The 21,842-nt window shown below is 37.1% G+C and overlaps 1 protein-coding gene and 1 long non-coding RNA gene across 2 annotated transcripts; one reads left to right on the top strand and one right to left on the bottom strand.

Annotated features, from left to right (window-relative positions):
* The first annotated feature begins 1,776 nt into the window (after nt 1–1,776).
* On the top strand, nt 1,777–11,493 carry LOC106373831 (phospholipid-transporting ATPase 3-like). The gene is made up of 27 exons (XM_048744877.1): nt 1,777–2,215; nt 2,376–2,441; nt 2,735–2,796; nt 2,968–3,049; nt 3,213–3,323; nt 3,650–3,727; nt 3,855–3,951; nt 5,148–5,254; nt 5,514–5,579; nt 5,772–5,893; nt 5,995–6,070; nt 6,154–6,231; nt 6,327–6,443; nt 6,624–6,773; nt 6,863–6,967; nt 7,435–7,577; nt 7,751–7,852; nt 7,936–7,999; nt 8,078–8,290; nt 8,516–8,681; nt 8,767–8,846; nt 9,122–9,361; nt 9,580–9,801; nt 9,922–10,089; nt 10,209–10,571; nt 10,682–10,788; nt 10,917–11,493. The coding sequence occupies exons 1-27, from the start codon at nt 2,060–2,062 to the stop codon at nt 11,218–11,220; spliced, it is 3,645 nt and encodes a 1,214-aa protein (XP_048600834.1). The 5' UTR covers nt 1,777–2,059; the 3' UTR covers nt 11,221–11,493.
* LOC125580445 lies at nt 11,268–13,704 on the bottom strand. Its single transcript, XR_007318156.1, has 2 exons — nt 12,860–13,704; nt 11,268–12,638 (listed from the first exon to the last, which is right to left on the bottom strand). It is a non-coding gene; the product is annotated as an uncharacterized LOC125580445 (long non-coding RNA).
* Between the last annotated feature and the right edge of the window lie 8,138 nt (nt 13,705–21,842).

Here is a 21,842-nt window from a genome sequence, read left to right on the forward strand (position 1 = left end):
TTCACTATTTCGGATAGTATTTATGGTTCTACCTTTTTCTTAGCAACATTTATGGTTTTCATGTGATTATAGGTACTCTTTTCTTGATTATATGTGGTATTCGGCAATATCTTGGTCATCTATATTATATAGAAATTCATATAAGACAGTTTTATTTGCACTATTTTGAATTATTTTATGAAAATTCATGTCTAACGATTTCATATACATCATGCTAAAAATCTCATATAACATTCTTCTAGTAGTTTGCATAAAAACACCTTTTCCTTTAAAGATTCTAAATTCCCGTTTTCGATAGAAAAAATAAAAAAAGAACATCCCATCAAATCATTATGTTAAAGAAACTTGGGAAAATTGCTTTTTTAAACCAAAAAAATGATAACTATGTCCATTTAGATTAATTTCATATACTTTATGTCCCATTAGACTAATTATTTTTAAAATGACAATAATGCCCTTAAAATTGTAATTTTTAAATATAATAAATAATTGGTTTGATCAAGCGGGGTTGATTGATCCGAAATTACAAGGTCGAACGGATCGATCGATCCTGATCATTATGCAAAACAAAAAAAACGCGGAGCATATACTGATCGACCTGGTCCATTTCACTCGATCGGCAAATGTCGATTTCATACAGATCAACTGATCTCGAATTATAGACTGATCGATCCAGTGCCCAGGTAAGTATTCCAAATCAATTTCCTGGTTTTCTTCGGTTATATCCGGTTTGATTCCCACTTGATTTGAACCGACCAAACACGATTTCAACTCTTTAAACTCGATTTCTTTGGGATGAAACCCATAATTTCTCATCTCCTTCACGAACAAATGGGGAGAAAATCAAACTCTCAAGTTCATAAACCCTAACTCACTCAATTTCAGACTGATTTGGTAGAAATAATGTAAAATTTTTGTGAAATTTTTGTGAATAATCAATGGAATATAGAAGACGGCGTGAGAAGAAGGTTACCACGTTTTTTTTGTTTTTTTTGTTTTTTATAAAAAAATCTATTTTTTTCAAAATATGAAAGTGAATATTCCCAAATATTTTGTTTCCATATTTTAGGAACTGATTTCTTATCTGTAGAATACATCTAATCTGTAGAAATCGGTTTCTATAGGTTTTTAGAATTATAGTAATGTGTAGATTTTTATTTTTACATGTTTTAGATTTACATTAAATATGTAGAAGTCTGTTTCTACGTGTTTTAGATTTATATTAATGTGTAGATTTTGATTTCTAAAGATTTTAGATCGGTAGATTAAGCGCAGAATGTGTATTCTAAATATTTTTAGAATACTCTTATTTACGTAGATCATGTATTCTAAACATTGTAGATTCAATGAAAAGAGTGGATTTCGTTTTCTACTTTATTTAGAACAGAATCTGAAAATTATGATTTAAACATTTTTAGAACTGAAAAAAATACCACTAATTTCATATAGGTACTTTATCAATAGTTACTATTTTTCCAAATTTTTTTGTTTGTATAGTTATTTATTAAATTTATTTTCAAAAATATTAAAAAATATTATAGACAAAAATGTCACAAAATAGATATTAGTCTAAAAAGAAATAGTTATCATTTTTTGCTCTAAAAAACAATTTTGCGAAGAATCCTAAAGAAAATCTTCAAAGACAAACAATGTGCGTCTCAGCTATAAATTTGAATATCACGCGACAAAAAAGCGCGTGAAGAAATATCAACGCGGAAGGTTTTTCCTTCTTTCTTGCATTAACGCGGATGGATTTTGGGCAGAATAACCCGAAAGAGAAATACGTATCGAAAAATGCACATTTGAAAATAGATTTAATTAATTATTTAATTTCAACCCGAAGAAGCAGCAACTTTCTGACGACGAAGAAGCATTACTCTCTTCAACCCAAAAAAAAAAAAAAAAAAGAGGTTGAAACGGAAGAGAGGCTGGTCTTTGGTCCTCTCTTTGTCCACTCTCTACCGTCGATTACAACAGATCTGCGTAATCAAGGAGACCAATAATATTAGTCAAGTCGGATATTCGATCTTTGGATCTGTTGGATCGGAATTGAATCCGAATGGTTCGATCGGGTAATTTAAGCGTCGATTCGTCGGCTAGCCATCGGCGGACGCCGTCTCGAACGGTGACGTTGGGTCATATACAGCCTCAGGCTCCGTCTTATCGAACCGTCTACTGCAATGATCGAGATTCCAATATGCCCGTCCGCTTCAAGGTATTGTTCTGAATCGATAACCGGATATGCACAATGGAATTTGTGCTTTTTGGATTCATCGATCTGATTATTATTTTTCTTTTCTTTTTAGTTTGGGCTTGTAAGTCAATTTGTGTGTGTTTGATTATTTTCTGATGGAATGTGGTGGTGATTGTTTCAGGGTAATTCAATTTCTACAACAAAGTATAATGTTTTCACCTTTCTTCCCAAGGGTCTGTTTGAACAGGTATTCATCTTGCTTGGATCTCTAAGGGTTGTAAACTTAGAGCTTCAGAATGTATTTAAGGACTAGCCGAGAACTTTGCAATCTGGTGGAATTGTCATGGATATTCTTCCTTTTTTTTTAGTTTCTGATTCACTTATTTATCAAGACTAGTGTAAACATGTAATTAGGATCAGAACTGTAAATGAAGAGACATATGATGAACATGCCAACACTTTGAACTCCTTCGCCAGTCATTTCCACAAGGATTTTTTGGTTATGTTTTCTGATTTTAGTTTTTATGTTTTCCCTGACAGTTTAGGCGCATAGCAAACATATACTTTCTTGGAATCTCCTGTCTATCAATGACACCTATAAGGTACGTTTTCTTCCTTGGAAAGTTGTCTAACTTTGACGATTTTTGAAGTTTTCTTTCTGTTTATTTCATACTCCATCCATAGAATTCCCTTGTTTTGGTTGGATGAAACTTTAAGGATTAATTATGCATGATCTATGCAGTTATTAACTTGATAGACTGTTTGTCCTGCAGCCCTGTGAGTCCAATAACAAATGTAGCTCCGTTGTCAATGGTGCTTCTCGTCTCTCTTATTAAAGAGGCTTTCGAAGACTGGGTAAGGGAACACATTTCTTCTTCTTTTTTTTTAATTGCCGAAATATTCCCTTTCTCCTTGCTTTAAAGTAGAATAATTTCAGCGCTAAAATACTCTGTTCAAGCTAGTCTCAACACCCACCTGTGTCTCAACTTCTAAATCCTTCTATGGATAATTTTTTCAGAAACGGTTTCAAAATGATATGTCCATAAATAATAGCACAGTGGAGATCTTACAAGACCAACAGTGGGTACCTATTCCTTGGCGAAAGTTGCAAGTTGGAGATATTGTCAAGGTTAATCCTTTCTTATTCTAACATGATTAGATGAATTTCTCTTTGGCTACCCGTTTTATTTATTGCTGTGTGTTGTTGGTACACATGTTTAGTTGTACTGCCTGCATTATAGTTATTCTGGTAGGGTTCAGTTACCTTCTGTGATTTATGTGTATCATTGTGCTGCTTTCCTCCGTCACATATTGACCTCTGGCAAAGGACACTGGGTTTAGGAAATTAGTTTGTGTTGACTACATTTCAGGGTTCTAATTTATAGCTTGATTAGATAATCTTGTTATCTTTAAACTAAGACCCATAACTGTTAAATAAGATTCTTGTTTATGCAGATAAAAAAAGATGCGTTTTTTCCAGCCGATATTCTTTTCCTGTCCAGCACTAATCCTGATGGTATCTGCTATGTTGAGGTGCTTCTTCTTTGACTTCCCCTTTTGAAGAAATATAGTGCTTTCTTTTTGTCCAGAACAAAAGCTGTTATTTTAGATCTTCTCTTACCTAGTGTGCCGTTCAATTGCGTATTTATTGTGAGTGCAGACTGCAAATCTGGATGGAGAAACAAATTTAAAAATAAGAAAGGCCCTTGAAAGGACATGGGATTACTTGGTACCAGAGAAAGCCTCTGAGTTTAGAGGTTAGCCTATTGCTTTGATTGGATTCATGCAATATTTTTTTCGTAGACAGAGGTGAAGTGACGTCTAGTACGTAATTCTCTACGAACGCTAATTTGCTAATAAAGTTAGTGGGGGTAGGCGATTTGGTATTGGTCAGTGTTCTAAAATACGGTCTAGGGCGTTTAGGCGCTATACGGTAGCCAACCGTATTGTTATTATGTTATACAGTCTTTTATGCAGATTTATATAATTCGGACGAATAATAGCATTTAGGCGGACATGCGGTTTACGCGGACGCCTAGGCGGATTTTAAGCATCAATATTCAAAAAAAAAACTATTAGTATTATTATTATATTTTATTAATGTTATTATTTATATTACTTTTACTTATTTTATATATTTATATGATTGTAGATATTAGTATAATTTTTGCAAAATCATTTTAAATTTATCATCTTTATATATTTAAAATGGCTTTAATTTTTATAATTTAAAACTATTTATATATGTTAAACTATATACTTATACATAAAAGTGGATTTAAAATATATTTATGTTCAGTTTTTTTCAAAAATAATGTATATATATTAATCTTATACTTATATTTCGCGTAAAAATATATATCCGTATATATCTCGTTTAGGCGTTTGCCTATACGGATAGGCGCTATACAGTCTTCTAACGCGTAATGAACGCCTAGCGCGTTTTAGAACACCGGTATTGGTTGTAGAGCCACTTGTTAATTTTATTATCACAGATTGGATCGCTACCTTCTGGCTAAAAAGCTAATAAATGAAACTTTCTGAGAAACGTTCACCTGGGTCAGATTACTCCTTTGTAGTTACCCTGGTAACATGTTTTTATTATACCACATCCTGATGTAGGGATCGAAACATCACCAGAACTAATGGCAGCAAAGTTTATATAGCAGTCCGTTTTTGTCATTTGTTTAGTGTTTGTCTGGTAGAATTTTCCTATTATTGTTTTGCGGAAAGAGTTGTTACGGCTCATTTCTGACTTTGATGATACATGATCTTGTCTCTTATCCATTTTTTATCTGATTATATTATACATGTAGACATAATTTTTTTATTGCTCCGACTGTCCTTCATTCTAACTTTTTTCCTTTTTCATCTCAGTATGATTGTGTTGCAAGTTGCAACTGTTTTACACATGTTTTCACTTTCTCCATCATCTGTGTCTTTTGCAATGCAGGTGAAATTCAGTGTGAGCAACCGAACAATTCACTGTACACTTTCACCGGAAATCTTGTAGTACAAAAGCAGACGTTACCTCTCTCTCCCGACCAGCTTTTATTGCGTGTATGATTGACTGTTTCTACCGTTGGCTTATTTTCCCCCTTTTGTGCGTTATTTTTGCAATTTTATGATTTGGTCATGCATATTGTTTTTTTTTTAATTATGGATCAAGTTTTGATCTACTTTGAGATATGTTGATTTCATGGAACTTTATATCCTTGGCCTTAAAAATTTTACTGAATAGATTTCCATGCATCTAGTACAGAGCTTTATAACCTTAAATTTAATAATATTCTGAGACGTGTGAAATCTACATTTTCAGGGATGCAGTCTTAGAAACACAGAATACATAGTTGGAGCTGTTGTTTTTACTGGCCATGAGACGAAGGTAAGCTGTTGTGAAGCTTGTTTTATGAGAAACCAGCTTACAAACATGTGTTTCTAGCATACAGGATACATGTATTCTGAAATCATATTCAAAAGAAAAGAAGATTGCAAAGACTTACTCTGTTTTTACTTCATTGTATAGTTGCTAAGCATAGTGTCTGATGTTGTTTTATGGTGAATTCAAACTGTTTAGGTGATGATGAATGCGATGAATGCTCCTTCCAAAAGAAGTACGCTGGAAAAGAAGCTTGACAAACTCATTATTACAATATTTTGTGTCCTTATCACAATGTGTCTAATTGGAGCTATAGGCTGGTATGGTTTCTCTTCGATCTTGTTATTGTCAAGTCATGTTTCGTTCGATTGTTGAACCATGTCTTGTTGCGATACAGTTATCTATATTATTAATTTTGTAGTTCAATTGTGACGGATCGTGAGGACCTATACTTGGGTCTTAAGAAGTCAGATTGGGAATACCGTAACAGACTCGCGGTAAATAGCTTTGTGTAGTTAGTTGATTCCCTCTATATCTGGTTTGCTGGTTTTTACCATATTGCTTCTATTTGCGTCTACAGATAGGGTTTTTCACCTTTTTCACTCTAATCACTTTGTTCTCATCAATTATACCAATCTCCCTTTATGTTTCTATAGAGGTACGTTGTTCCTAGTATCCTATTTTAACTATCCGCATTACAATTACTGGCATTCTGAGTGGTTTCTATCTTCTCTCCTTAAATGAAAAACCCAGATGATCAAGTTTATCCAGTCGACTCAGTTTATCAACCGAGATCTCAATATGTATCATGCTGAAACAAATACCCCTGCCTCGGCCAGGACTTCCAATTTAAACGAGGAGCTTGGACAGGTAGCTATCAGGACATGTCGCATATTACTACTACTGATCCCTGCGGAAATTTGTTGCTTGTATGATATATATATATATATATATATATATCCGCTTTATTGTTTGTAATTGATCTGTCTCTAGAATATTATACTGTGATACCATTCTCACTGCGGTTACAATTACTATGGTATCTCTCAGGTGGAATACATATTTTCTGATAAAACTGGAACGCTGACAAGAAATTTGATGGAATTCTTTAAATGTTCAATTGGAGGAATAAGTTATGGATGTGGTGTCACTGAGATAGAAAGAGGAATCGCTCAGCGTAATGGCTTAAAAGTACACGAGGTATTATTTCTTTTCAGATGCGGAAGTTGCCTAGTGCATTAAGTTGCAATGGAAGCATGTCTAATTTGTCTCTCTACGAATATATTCAGGAAGAAAGGTCGACTGGTGCAATAAGAGAAAAGGGATTTAATTTTGATGATCCAAGGCTAATGCGGGGAGCTTGGCGAAATGAGCCTAATCCTGATCTTTGCAAGGTGCCTTACTTTTATTTCTTCGAGAATTTTCTCACAGTACGTTTAAGGATTGTAATAGTTAAGAGATGATGGGGTTATAGGGATACTCTAGAACATGAGTTCTTGCTTCCTTTCATGGAGACGTTCGGTCTACGATAGGTGTTGTGGTGTGAACTTGTAAGGTGATAATGTTATTGTACTTAATTATGTATTTAATAGGTGTTGAGATGTGAAATTGTAAGGTATTAACTCGAAAAGGTTTTTCAATTGGCTTCAACGTTCAACCATTGCCTGTATTCTAGGTCTTTGTTCTGCGAGAAACTACAGAATGGTTCTGATTAAAGCATCTAAAAGTATTGTAACGCCATTTTTGTAGTTTAGAGAAGTTCCTTATTCTGGGTTCCAGATTTCTACTGTGTCTATTTCTGGGCATGCGAACATTCAGAGGCTAATTTAACTATAAGATATTGTACTTTTGATATTTGTAGGAACTCTTTCGATGCCTAGCCATCTGTCATACAGTCCTTCCTGAAGGTGATGAGTCCCCTGAGAAGATCGTATATCAAGCTGCATCTCCAGATGAAGCTGCCCTAGTTACTGCCGCCAAGAATTTTGGTTTCTTCTTTTACAGGTGATTCCCATTACATTCAGTTTCGAAAGACAAATTGACAAGATAAATTTGCAACTAGTTAACTTGCCCCATGATTCCCCTTGTTTCAAATTTTAGAGATTTTTTTCATATACGTGTGTTTGTTTCTCAAGTCTCTGTTAGTAATGTTTAAGACTAGTTTCTTGTAATTTCAGGCGTACTCCAACTATGGTGTATGTTCGCGAGTCTCACGTGGAGAAGATGGGAAAGGTTCAAGATGTGGCCTATGAGATACTTAACGTTCTTGAGTTCAACAGGTCTATAAGACAGTGAAATGTTTGTTTATTTCCCATTTGTCATGTTTTATGCATACCATTGAAATTTACACAATGCATAACAGTACAAGGAAGCGCCAGTCTGTTGTATGCCGTTACCCAGATGGAAGGCTTGTACTCTACTGTAAGGTAATAGCTCTATAAGTACTTAGTTCTCTGTGTAATACAGTGTCAAATATTGATCATTGCTTGGAACATTGTCCACAGGGTGCAGATAACGTAATCTTTGAGAGATTGGCCGATGGTATGGACGATGTTAGGAAAGTTACAAGAGAACATTTGGAACATTTTGGATCTTCTGGATTGCGTACCCTTTGCCTGGCCTATAGAGATTTAGACCCCGAAACCTATAATAGTTGGAATGAAAAATTCATCCAGGCCAAATCTGCATTGCGAGACCGTGAGAAGAAGTTAGATGAGGTATTCCATTATTTCTTACCTAGTTTTCTATAATGATAGAGGTAGCGTTCTCATGAATCCCGAGAAAGGTTAACAACCAAGAGATACGAACTTGTTCGTATGACACGAACTTGTTCGTATGACTGGAATGAAAAATGATTCTATGATTATGTTCAGTAGTGAGAGTGATTATATCCTTACAGTACAGTCATAGCTGATGAATGTGAGGTGTTTTGATCCATGAAGTTAGCAGAACTTATCGAGAAGGATCTTACCCTCATCGGATCAACTGCAATAGAAGACAAACTTCAAGAAGGGGTGCCTAACTGCATAGAGACCTTATCAAGAGCTGGAATTAAGATCTGGGTGTTAACAGGGGACAAAATGGAAACGGCTATTAATATTGCTTATGGTAGGGTGTGTCACAACTTTTGCTCTTGGGTCTTATTTTTTCTTCTGCCACTTACATATCTGCCTTGGATTCTGTTATGCTACAGCATGCAACTTGATCAACAATGATATGAAACAATTTATCATCAGTTCTGAATCGGATACAATCAGGGAAGCTGAAGAAAGGGTAATTATTTTACTGTTAGAGCACCTCCAATGGGGGGTTCTACCCATTGGAGTTCTAAAGATTCATATGTGTATAAGTATATGTTGTATATGTGTATGTAGGTGTGGGGTCCATTATTTTGTGGACATACACATATACAACATATACTTATACACATATGAATCTTTAGAACTCCAATGGGTAGAACCCCCCATTGGAGGTGATCTTAATAGCTTCTCTTGCGCGGAGAACAATCAGTTTACCTATTTTTTGTTCATAAATCTTTTTGATATTAGGGTGATCAAGTTGAGATTGCTCGTGTTATCAAAGAAGAAGTAAAGAAGGAGCTGAGAAAGAGCCTTGAAGAAGCTCAACTCTATATGCATACCGTAGCTGGACCAAAATTGGCTCTCGTTATTGATGGAAAGTGTTTAATGTATGCATTAGACCCGAGCTTACGCGTAACGCTGCTCAGCTTGAGCTTGAACTGTACGTCAGTTGTATGCTGTCGTGTTTCTCCGTTACAGAAAGCACAGGTAATTTAGATGACTATTTCAAAATAAATTCGTACAGGTTGGGCCTTTAAAGAGAAGCTTATATACTATTTTATTTTGGGGCTTTGATTTCGAAATTGGTAATCACATTTTGTTTTTGGGTTTGAGTTTTACACTTAATTCATGTCCAGTGAGTAATTTGGTTCTCTGTGTTCTTTGAACCGCCTTCTAAATGGTAGTATATGTGAACCTAATTTCAGGTGACAAGCTTGGTGAGAAAAGGCGCAAAGAAGATTACTCTTAGTATTGGTGATGGTGCCAACGATGTTAGCATGATTCAAGCAGCTCATGTTGGTATAGGAATAAGTGGGATGGAGGGTATGCAAGCTGTGATGGCTAGTGATTTTGCCATCGCTCAGTTCAGATTTCTTACTGATTTGCTTCTTGTCCATGGACGGTGGTCATATCTTAGAATCTGCAAGGTTGAGTTTGTCTTTTGCCGCAAAACTTTTTGAAACATCTATTGATCTTTTACTTGGCAGATTGCGGCATAACATGCTTATTTTTTTTCATCAATGTTCTTATGATCTCTTACTTGGCAGGTGGTCATGTATTTCTTCTACAAGAATCTGACCTTCACTTTGACTCAGTTTTGGTTCACATTTCGAACTGGATTTTCTGGTCAAAGGTTCTACGATGATTGGTTCCAGTCGTTGTATAACGTTTTTTTCACCGCTCTTCCTGTCATTGTCCTTGGGCTGTTTGAGAAGGTACTTGCTTTTCTCGATCTCTTAAAACATACGCATACCCATCTTAAATTACTTAACCATTAGGACCATTTTCATTTTCTGGATTTGATAATCTCATTTCCGTATTGTGCTCTTGATAGGATGTGAGTGCGTCCCTTTCGAAGAGATACCCAGAACTGTATAGAGAGGGAATACGTAACTCATTTTTCAAATGGAGAGTCGTAGCAGCATGGGCTACTTCTGCTGTGTATCAGTCTCTCGTCTGCTATCTCTTCGTGACCACCTCATCTTTTGGTGCTATAAATTCATCAGGAAAAATATTTGGTCTCTGGGATGTTAGCACACTAGTTTTCACATGTCTGGTGATTGCCGTGAACGTGCGCATTCTTTTGATGAGCAATTCCATTACAAGATGGCATTATATCACAGTCGGTGGGAGCATTCTTGCATGGCTCGTTTTTGCTTTCGTATACTGCGGGATTACGACACCACGTGATAGAAATGTAACACCATCCTACTACTTCCCTTTCAGTATATCTTTTGTGATGTTTTTTGTTTCTTTATAGATTAGCAAAATCTCATTTATTTTATTATTTTTTCCTCGTCTCTGCAGGAAAATGTCTACTTTGTCATATATGTGCTGATGAGTACATTCTATTTCTACTTCGCATTGCTGCTTGTTCCCATTGTTTCTCTTCTAGGCGATTTCATCTTCCAAGGGTAAGTAAAACCAATGAGTTTCAGAACTGACATGTGGGTTATTTTGCTCAAGATCACTGAAACAAAGCGTACACAGGATGTTTTGTAATGATTATGACATGAGAAAAACTATGCTTTTACTGATACAGGGTTGAGAGATGGTTCTTCCCATATGATTATCAGATCGTCCAAGAAATCCATAGGCACGAGTCGGATGCAAGCAAGGCGGATCACCTGGAGATAGAGAACGAGCTCACACCTCAAGAAGCGAGAAGCTATGCGATATCCCAATTGCCTAGGGAGCTCTCCAAGCACACTGGATTTGCATTTGATTCACCAGGTTATGAATCTTTCTTTGCGTCCCAGTTGGGTGTTTATGCGCCACAGAAGGCATGGGATGTGGCAAGGAGAGCCAGTATGAGGTCACGGCCTACAGTACCAAAGAAGAAGTAGAACTGATATATACACATTATTGCTGATTGGGGGGTTTGTTTTTGTTAGGCCTTAGTTTTAAAATATATGTAGAAATGTACCTTTTAAGGTGTTTACTAATGATCGTTTTACGTTTGTGTTTTGATTTGAACGCCATTTTTATAGCTCCACTTATAAACTCAGGCAAGCATTAGGGTACTTTTTCTCCATGTACTTTTTTTTTTCTGAACACCACTTTTTCCCCATGTACATACATTCGATTTACCCCTTTTGAGGTCATTTGTCTCGTTTTTATTCCATATCTTTTTTTGTTCTTCTGAATACCATTATATATTGAATTTCCAGATACATATATCTCTCCCTTAAACTAATTATTCTGCAAATAAAATTTCTATGCAAACTACTTATGTTTTATACCTACAAAGTTTATCTACTTTTGCAAAAAAATATTTTAAAAATATATACTATCGCTTTTAGAAAACTATATCATTCATTTTAAATATATATTATTTACCAAATATTTTTTTAAGTCTAAAATAACTATTAGAAGAAAATGATGACATAAATTATTAAAAAATATTATATATCTATTGATCATTATAGTACAACAGTAAAAGATGTATAAAAATTATTATTTCAGAAAAACAAAATAATTTTTATTTGTTTAAACTATATGCCAGTGTAGATTAAAAAATTCATAAACTTAATAGAATATCAATTACAAATGATTACTTTATATTTTAAAATTGATTAATATTAATTAAATACAAATTAATGTAATAAATTATTATGTTTAAAGTTATTGTATGTGCATAGCGCCAGGAAAACACCTAGTTATATATTGAACTAAGGTCGGTCCGGCTACTCTCATGATTTTCCTTAAAAAAGTTAATTTTAATTATATTTTTGTAAGTATATTTCGTTATATTGTATTGACATTTGTTATACAATATAAGTTTAAACTCATATATTTTACCATTGACTTCTAATAGCAATTGACTTCTAATAGCAATTAGGGAATGATTTGTGAGAGATTTACTGACTGATCTACTTAATGTCTTTAGCTTTTCAGTTGTTCCATTTGTTCAAAATCCAAAACACTACTCTCCTTAGTAGTGAAATTATATTATAGTTAATTATATTGACAAAATGCAGGGGTTAATGTCTCTTATGTGCTTGAGAATGATACGAGCCATGTTCTTTTAGAAGACCCTGCATCAGCAGCTTGCGGTCAAATTTATAATTGTTTTCTTGTTCACACATCTGGAGAGTAACACTGGCGGCAGTGATTTTGCCTATCAAAAATAATCGCAGCAACCATTCTAACTGGAGCTACTTTCTACAGCATCACAGACGACACCAGAAACCTTTGCGAAAGTATGTTCAGTTTTTGATCGATAGCCGCTGACCCAGCGTCTTCTAAAAGAAGAGGGCTACATCTGCAACAAACAAAGCCTTAAATTATAGTGACAGTAGAAGCACGAAAACCCACATGAAGAAGCTCATGAAATTTTCACTAAGACAAAAGATGATGCTTTTACATAAATTGAAAATTCACACATACAGACGCAACATAAAAAAAAACCAAATCAGAATAGTGGTCATATCAGATATTAGTTAAACAAAAAAATCACTGAAACTCATAAGAAGAAGACAATACTTTTATATCTGAAAACCTGAGGAGTCGCACCTCGACCTTGGAAGTACAATGATGTTCACGGGATTAAGGCTGTCCTTTTTATAGGTGGAGATCAACCACTTGGAAGAGAGAAAAGAATCATCGTGGTTGGAGTGAGTTGAAAGAGTTAAGAAGGTCGTTAATGGCGTTGAATCAATACATCCCGTAACGTACATGAGGAGATGTATCGATGACGAAAGGACATGAACAGAGATTGACACAGAGATTCTTCACGAAGAATCGCCTCACACAACCTTTCAAGACCTCCATTTCTGGTTGGCCGAATCGGAGCTCGAAAATCGATGAACCCTAAAAAGCTAGAATAGCCATTGTTGATGAATGCAAAGGCAGAAATGGACTACTTTTGTTTATTGTTTCAGCCCAAATAACATAAACCGGAGCCCATTAAATTTGCACACTTCTATTAATGAAGCGCTGTATTTCGAGAAGATGAGACACGTGTCCGGACAGAAGCCTTCGATGACGTGGCAATGACTTGGAGGGAGTCACAGGAGAAAAAACATTATATATACAGATTTCCAGATACATATAATGTCCCTTAAACCACCAATGGGGCTCAACCTTCTCCGTATATCATTTTTATTCTATATCTATATATATTTTTTGTAGACAATGTGTTTTCAATATTTCAATAATTTGGAGTACTCCCGATCATAATGTGAAGTTACACAAGCATCCAAGTAAAACTATTTTTAGCCAAGTATCTAACATATTGAAAGCCTTCAACTCTTCTTGTCATTCTCTATGATAGTTAAGAGTTCTTCACACGCATATAAGTAAAGAGATGAGAGTAGAGTAAGAGAAAATGTGCTAACCAGAACGACGGACACGAAACGCACCGTTTTGGGTTTTCTCTCTTTTGGCGAATTAAAGGGCGATTCTGAGTAGGGTTTCGATGCCGGACTCGGCGGCGCCGCCGGATTCTCCAGCCTCTCCGGAGAGTGTTAACGCAGGACCAGAGACTAGAGATGTGATTCCGTCGGTGGAGATTGAAGTTTTGGATGAAGTAGCGAAGAGAGTTGTTCCAAGTTGGGTGTCGGTGGCACAAGATAAGAGAAGTCTGAAGAAGTACGATGTTGAGATTCAAACAAAGGATGGTTTGCACAAGGTAGAGATTCCAGATGATGTCCTCACTAGTGAGACGCCGTTGTGGGAAGACTTTGTGGTAGGAAAGTTTCTCGATTTAGTCCCTCATGTCGCGAAAGTGCATATGGTGCTAAATAAGATCTGGAAATACGGGGAAACATCAGCAAAGATCGATGTCTATGATGTTAACGCTACCACTATGAGATTCAGAGTCCCAAGTTCGAAAGCCAGAGAGAAGATACTTCGTAGAGGCATGTGGAACATCGCTGGAGTACCAATGGTGGTCACAAAATGGACTCCGAGAACAGAGGAAGAAAAGCCAGAAGAGGAAGCGGTACCTATGTGGGTGCATCTGAGAAGAGTTCCACTCCACATGTTCTCATGGGAGGGCTTAAGCTTTATCACTAGTGCTGTGGGATTTCCTGTGAAGCTTCAACAAGACACTATTGCGTGTTCCTCCTTTGAAGAAGCAAAGGTGTTTGCGAAGGTTAATGTATCAAAGGACCTTCCAGAGACAATTAGTTTTTCGAAGAATGGCAAGGAGTTTGAGGTTGATTTCCACTTCCCATGGCTCCCATCTAGATGTAAGCAATGCGGAAAGTGGGGTCACATAGAAATGGATTGTGGGGTGAAAGGCAAAGATAAAGAGCAACAAGGAAGTTCTGTTACTAAAAGATCAACAAGTGAGGGAAGAGATCACTTGAATAAGTCACTTAATATTGAGGAAGGTAATAGAGAGATCATTCTGGAGGTTAACCTTGGCGTAATAAGCAGTGAGAAGTCAGTACCTGAGGCAAGGCAGTCAGTGGGAAGGCAGCCAGAGGAAAGGCAGCCAGAGAAAGTGCAATCAGAGGAAAGGCAGCCAGAGGAAGTTCTTAAAAATATGGGAGAGATGGAAGAAGATGCAGGGGAAAAGTCTCAAGCGATCAACAGCTGGGCTCTGGTCTCGCCAGGAAAGGTGGGAAGATCACCTTTAAGATCTTTGCAGAAGAGTCATGAGGAAGAACTTTTGATCTCAGCGTCAAAATTTTCGGTGTTGAGAGTTGAAGATCAAGAGGAGGAGGATCAAGAGGATGGTGAAATTAGGGAGGATTGGGAAGCAAAAGAAGTTGAGGTTGAAGAAACTCGTGTAGACAGGCTCACTTCTCAGCTGTTGAATGGACAAGAAAAAAAGGTTGCGCAGAAAGGTGGAAAGAAGGCTAAATCACTGGATGCGAATCCGATGAGCACAAGGTCCTCTTCTCGCCGAAACCATTAAAATGTCAAGTTTCTTTTGGAATGTGCGCGGATTCAACAAAAAATTGAAACATTCCGTAATCAAAAAGTGGTTAAGTAATAAAGAGATGAAGTTTGGATGCATATTGGAGACAAGAGTAAAGGAGAAGAAATTAGAGAAAATTTTGGGCACTGTGTTCGGGGGATGGTCAGCAATGACTAACTACGAGCATAGTAAAGGTGGGAGAATTTGGTTATTATGGAGAGATGATGTCTGTATGACTCCGGTCTACAAAACGGATCAACTAATCACAGTTTCAGTTGGCCTGCAAGGCGAGGAGGAGTTTTTCTGCACTTTCGTTTATGCAAGCAATCTAGTAGAAGGTAGAAGAGAGCTGTGGAAGGATATTTGTCATCACCATAACTCCCCACTATTTAAAAATAAAGCGTGGCTAGTTATGGGGGATTTCAACGAGATATTGGAGGGAGATGAACACTCGGGATTTTCTAACTTGTCGAGAGTTCCTAGCGGTATGAGAGACTTTCATAGGTTGGTTCTACACTGCCAGCTCTCTGATATGGGCTACCAAGGTCCAGTTTTTACTTGGTGCAACAAGCGTGATGAAGGATTGATATGCAAGAAGCTTGACAGAGTTTTAATGAGCAATGTGGCCTCGTCCCGCTTCACCAACTCATATTCGGTCTTCGAACCTGGGGGTGCTCTGACCACATGAGATGTAAGATCAGTCTGCTGCTGGCGTCTGAAAAAATTCGGAGGCCGTTCAAGTATGTTAATGCCATTGGCAAGCTACCTAACTTTATGCCAATGGTAAAGGAGTTTTGGGACTCGACTGAGGTACTGTTTCACTCAACATCTGCCTTGTTTCGCTTCTCAAAAAAACATAAAGCTTTGAAGCCCCTAATCCGGGAAATGGGTAGAGACCAACTGGGAAATCTTTCTAAGCGAGCATCCGAAGCTCACTCTACGCTCTGTGAGAAGCAGAAAACCACACTGTCAAGCCCCAGTTCAGTAGCGATCGAAGAAGAAGCAGATGCGTATGAGAAATGGCTACATGTTGCTGGACTAGAGGAGGATTTTCTTCAACAAAGAGCAAAGCTTCATTGGCTTTACGTTGGAGATCAAAACAATAAAACTTTCCACAACTCGATCAAATTTAGGCAGGCGCAAAACACTATCCGGGAGATAAAGTGTTTGGATGGTAGTATCGCGGTAAAGCATGAGGAAATTAAGAAGGAAGCAGAGAGATTTTTCTGTGACTTCCTAAATCAGTCTCCAGCCAATTTTCAGGGGGTTACAGAAGAGGATTTAAGAGAGATCACTGAATTCAGATGTACTCTTGAAGACTGTCAAGCGTTGGAAGTTGAGGTCACAGCAGAAGAAATAAGAAAGGTGTTGTTCTTTATGCCTTCTAACAAGTCTCCAGGGCCTGATGGATTTCCTTGTGAGTTCTTCAAGACTACCTGGCCGGTGATTGCACATGACTAAACTGTCGCTGTTCAGTCCGTCTTTAGGATGGGATTCTTACCAAAAGGTATCAACTCGACAATCCTTGCTCTAGTCCCGAAGAAGACTGCTTCTGCTGAGATGCGAGATTTTAGACCAATTGCGTGCTGTAATGTGCTGTACAAGGTCAATTCAAAAATTCTGGCAAACAGGTTAAAGATTTTGCTACCAAGAATGATCTCCGAAAACCAATCAGCATTTGTCAAGGGAAGATTGTTGATGGAGAACGTGTTATTAGCTTCAGAGCTAGTCAAGGATTACCATAAGGACTCCGTTTCACCGCAGTGTGTGATGAAGATCGACATATCCAAGGCTTTCGACTCTGTTCAATGGGCTTTTCTCCTCCAAATTCTAGGGGTGCTCCAGAGAGATTCATCCACTGGATCAAGCTGTGTGTCACCACTCCATCCTTCTCGGTGCAGGTAAATGGTGACCTCGCAGGGTACTTTCAAAGCTCTAGAGGGCTGCGACAGGGGTGTTCGCTCTCCCCCTATCTATTTGTGATGTGTATGGATGTGCTCTCTCGGAAAATAGATAAAGCAGTACAAGAAAAGAAGTTCAGATATCATTCTCACTGCAAAGCTCTCTCCCTCAGCTCACCCATTTGTGCTTTGCAGATGACCTGATGGTGTTCGTGGAAGGTTCAAAAGAATCAATTGAAGGCGCTCTCAAGGTTTTTGATCAGTTTGCGGAATGGTCAGGGCTCTGTATCAGTCTTGAGAAGTCCACGATCTTCATGGCGGGAGTTACAGAGCCGGTGAAGTGCGGAATCCTTACAAACTTTCCCTTTGCGGATGGTGAACTCCCTGTGCGTTACTTGGGGCTCCCACTGATGACACATGTTATGCGACAACAAGATTATCTCCCTCTAGTTGAGAAGATTCGAGGCAGAATAAACACTTGGACTAGCCGCTTCCTCTCCTATGCTGGTAGGCTGCAACTGATAAAATCTGTGCTAATGAGTATAGTCAACTTCTGGGCCACTGCATTCAGACTCCCAAGAAGATGTCTGGATGAAATAGAACGACTCTGCTCTGCATTCCTATGGACCGGTCCGGAGCTCAAGTCCACAGGCGCAAAAGTGGCTTGGAAAGAGATCTGTTCCACCAAAAGTGAGGGGGGTTTGGGTATCAGACCGCTCAAAGAAGTTAATATGGTCTATGGTCTAAAGCTTATATGGAGAATGCTCTCAGGGAAATCCCTTTGGGAGACTGGATACAGAATAATTTGCTTAAAAAGAGAAGCTTTTGGGAAGTGAATGGAAAGACTCAAGCAGGGTCTTGGATGTGGAGGAAAATGCTCAAGCTACGGGATGTAGCTAAGTCTTTCTACATGAAGGCTGTAGGTAATGGAAGACACACTTCTTTTTGGTATGATCGCTGGTCAGATTTAGGAGTACTAATGGATGTTCTGGGGGAGAGAGGTTTAAAAGACTTGGGCATTGGAAGAGATGCCACCGTGGGGGATGCTCTTCAGACTTCTCGAAGAAGAACGAGGCATCGCTCAAGCTTGCTGAAAGATATCGAAAGGGCTCTTGACTCCTTTAGAGATCAACTAAACACAGCTGAAGATGATGTTGATATGTGGATACGTTCATCTGGATATAAACCAAAATTCTCTACTCGTGAGACTTGGTTACTTCTTCGCGAGGCGAAGCCGCAGTTCCTATGGTCCAAAGGTATATGGTTCTCGCAGGCTACTCCTAAGTTTGCTTTCATGGCTTGGCTTGCAACTAGGGGAAGACTATCTACTATGGATCGGGTCTCTCAATGGAGTCAAGGCATTGACACAATCTGTGTATTATGCAAGAACACTCCTGAATCCCGGAACCATCTTTTCTTTGAGTGCTCTTTCTCAACGCAAGTGTGGGAGCACCTAGTAAAAGGCATTTTGCAGAACTCATACACTACATAATGGTCAGGTATTGCGGAATTGCTTATTGATCAGCATCTGGAGAAATACAGGCTGTTCTGCACTCGCTATGCTTTCCAAGCCGCTGTCTATGCGATATGGAGAGAACGCAACAGACGTCAACATGGAGAACCACCTACACCCCCCAAGCTCTGATGAAGATGGTTGATAAAGGTATGAGAAACAAACTTAGATTGATGAAACTACATGGAGGGAAGGGTTTTGAAGGCATTTTGCAGTTTTGGTTTGCCACAAGAGTATAAATAAAGTGCAGGTTAGGAGTAGTAAAGAGTAGTTGATTTCCATTCATAAGCATAGGATGCACTTGTTGTAAAGAGGTCTTTTTGATGAATAAAATTTAACATTCATTCAAAAAAAAAAAATGTGCTAACCAAATGATGGTAGAGGGGTAATATTTTGGGGCTTGGTGTGTATCCACATCAGTTTTGGGTTCGATTCCTTCTATGAACTAAATTATCACTATTTGGCCAATCTAGGCTTGGGCTTGGGTCCAAGTGGTTTACATGGTAGATCGTAATAGGCGATCGGTTCACTCTATGTCAATTGTCAGAAGGTATTCATACTCGGGTCAGGCAGTGTAGTACGCTTTATGGTTAGTACATTCTGTAGCACTAAATGCGTTCCTCCCATGGCCGATCGGATAGCCGATAGGATTTATCAAAAAAGGGAAAATGTGATTAGATATCTGTTTTGGAACTTTGGAAAAACGTAGAACTTTCTTGCCATGAAGAAGCAGTCTGTTTCGGCTCCACGTGGTCTGTTAGATCACAGTATGTTTTGACATTAATGCAAACAACATCCTGAGGACAAGACCACCAGCCGAATGAACAAGATCACCATCACCAATGAAGAGGGTATTGAACAAAATTTTTATACAGAGCTCTGATAAATTTCATGCCCGATCATTGGGATGTGATCAAGGTGCATTTGCACTGAACCCATTTATTTTTGCAAATTTTTAGTTAAAGATTTAAGATCTTTTTTCAAAAAAATTAAGGTGATGTTTTTAAAGATTATTAATATCTATACTATTAAAACATAATTTCTCATGGATTCTACCTTTTGTTTTTAGAGAAAATTACAAAGCTATATCACTGATTTTTTCTTTAATTTAATAAATAAATAAAGAATATTCCAAAAAAATTCAAACGTATTACCCTAAACATTTTATTTCCAAAACATAAACACATAAATGTATTGTGGGTCCATATCAATTATATACCTAAGGTAAAGGCTTTTCCTTTTGTGTCAGAATGTTGGAGAATCTTTTTGGTTAACACATAACTTTTTTTGACAAAACATATTTTGGTTGTTAATTAAATATAAATATAAATATTTGATCTTTTAATCTTATAAAATAATTGAAACTAAGAAGTGAACTAATATTTTTCACAAAAATAATAGTTAGGTAACTTAAAAAGATTAATATATTAAAATTAAAAATTAATATATTAATTTTTAAAAAAAATTAATATATTAAAATTATAAAAAGTTCAGTTCTTCAAAGTTAATTTATATGAAGATAAAATTACAACTTTTTAAATCATTTTCAACATCTATGAATATTTTAAAAACATAAATAATGAACAAAAATATAATTGTATTAGACAATCAGATACCAAATACATAATCTTATACTTACAATTTTTTTTTTTTAATATATTTTACAATCTAGTTACTCAATAAGTTAAAATTGTACAGGGCCCAGTAAAATATTGAGCCGAGCCTGCTGATAATATGTAGAGAAAAAAAAAAAGAGATTACACTGCTTTAGGTGATGTAGAATTATGTGGAATCACAAATAAAGTATAAACACTCTAAAACCGAGCTCATGCTCTAGGAGAGTACAGCAGCAAAACAAAAGATTCTGGAATATGAGGACTTTACGATAGAATAAGAGTTTGAGACGAATCTCGAAGAATGGAAAGTATAAGAGAAGAATGATAAGAACAACCTCTACAAAACTTCCTTGTAATCTTTTCTATTAGAACTGACTATGAATGTCTCCATTAGAGATGACAATTGGGTTGTACCGACCCGCCTTGTCCCGCCCCTGCCGCGGTACACAGTCAATGCGGGTCTTGGCGGTACAGGCCCGCGCGGGATGCGGTCACTAGAAGTGTTGCCCAATCCCGGCCCGCGACTTGCACAAGCATTGGGTGTGTCAAAGCCAGCCAAGTCTATGTTTTCTCACCTGCACAAGCCAGCATCAAACTCTCACCGACATTACTAACAAGTCTTATCAAACTAAACGATCAAGAGCAAGCAACCATATGTAAGAGACGTACCTTGTTTTAGATGGCTCAGTGACTTGTAATACTGCAGCAAACTTATCTTTAGTTTCCTAAGTCAGCTTCACATGTAAAACACTCTCTTTATCTTCGGTGGAAGAGCCAGAGTCAAACAAAGCTCTACTACATACAAAAAAGAGATCTATGTAAGAACACAAGTATATACTAGTAACCTAGTTATTGTTATTATCATAGAAACTCAATGTAACATGTTCAAATAAAACACCTTGTCAACGGTCTGTTTTCATACCTAAATTTTATCAGCTCTTATCATAAGCAATGGAGACGACAAAAAAAAAATAGAACATAGACTAACCTGAGGTCCTTAAGCTTATAGATTGGAATGCAAGTGTCATTTGCATTCTCATATCATTCTCCTCCTTGATCGTAATACAATCCTCCAGTAATCACATGTCATTATAAAGAAAAGGTTTTAGAAAATTTATGACTTAAGTCACTTGAGTTTATACGATCAGAACATTAAGAAACAACTGCCATGAGGATAACAAGCAACAGTGCCTAGTTTAATTTTACAGGAACATACTTCTGACTTCAATAACAAGACAAAGAAGGGAACTTTATAACATACAACTACACACAAGAACAACAATGCCAACATGAAAAATGCATATTAGCAAACATTGACTTGATGATAACAACAAGAACAGCTTAAACACCCCAAGTATTGTAGATAAGAAGCTGTTTGTTAAGAGACAACAACGAGACAAAATAACTTACATGATTGCTCAATGTGTAGCCGCTTGATAAGAGACAAAAGAGACCCCATATTTTGTTTTTCTTTCACTGAAAATCATGTAATCGACGACAAAGAGTTAGACCAATTTTTTTTATCTTTCCTTACAAATTAAATCACAATAACGAGCTAAAGAACATG

This window comes from Brassica napus, chromosome C1 (genome assembly GCF_020379485.1).
Source record: "Brassica napus cultivar Da-Ae chromosome C1, Da-Ae, whole genome shotgun sequence".
Lineage (NCBI taxonomy): Eukaryota > Viridiplantae > Streptophyta > Magnoliopsida > Brassicales > Brassicaceae > Brassica > Brassica napus.

What these genes read in the sequence shown, in the direction of transcription:
- LOC106373831 (XM_048744877.1), top strand. Translation starts at nt 2,060, where the DNA reads ATGGTTCGATCGGGTAATTTAAGCGTCGATTCGTCGGCTAGCCATCGG. An exon ending in AAGTTGGAGATATTGTCAAG is followed by an intron (nt 3,324 to 3,649) that starts GTTAATCCTTTC and finishes TTGTTTATGCAG; the next exon opens with ATAAAAAAAGATGCGTTTTT. An exon ending in CATATCTTAGAATCTGCAAG is followed by an intron (nt 9,802 to 9,921) that starts GTTGAGTTTGTC and finishes CTTACTTGGCAG; the next exon opens with GTGGTCATGTATTTCTTCTA.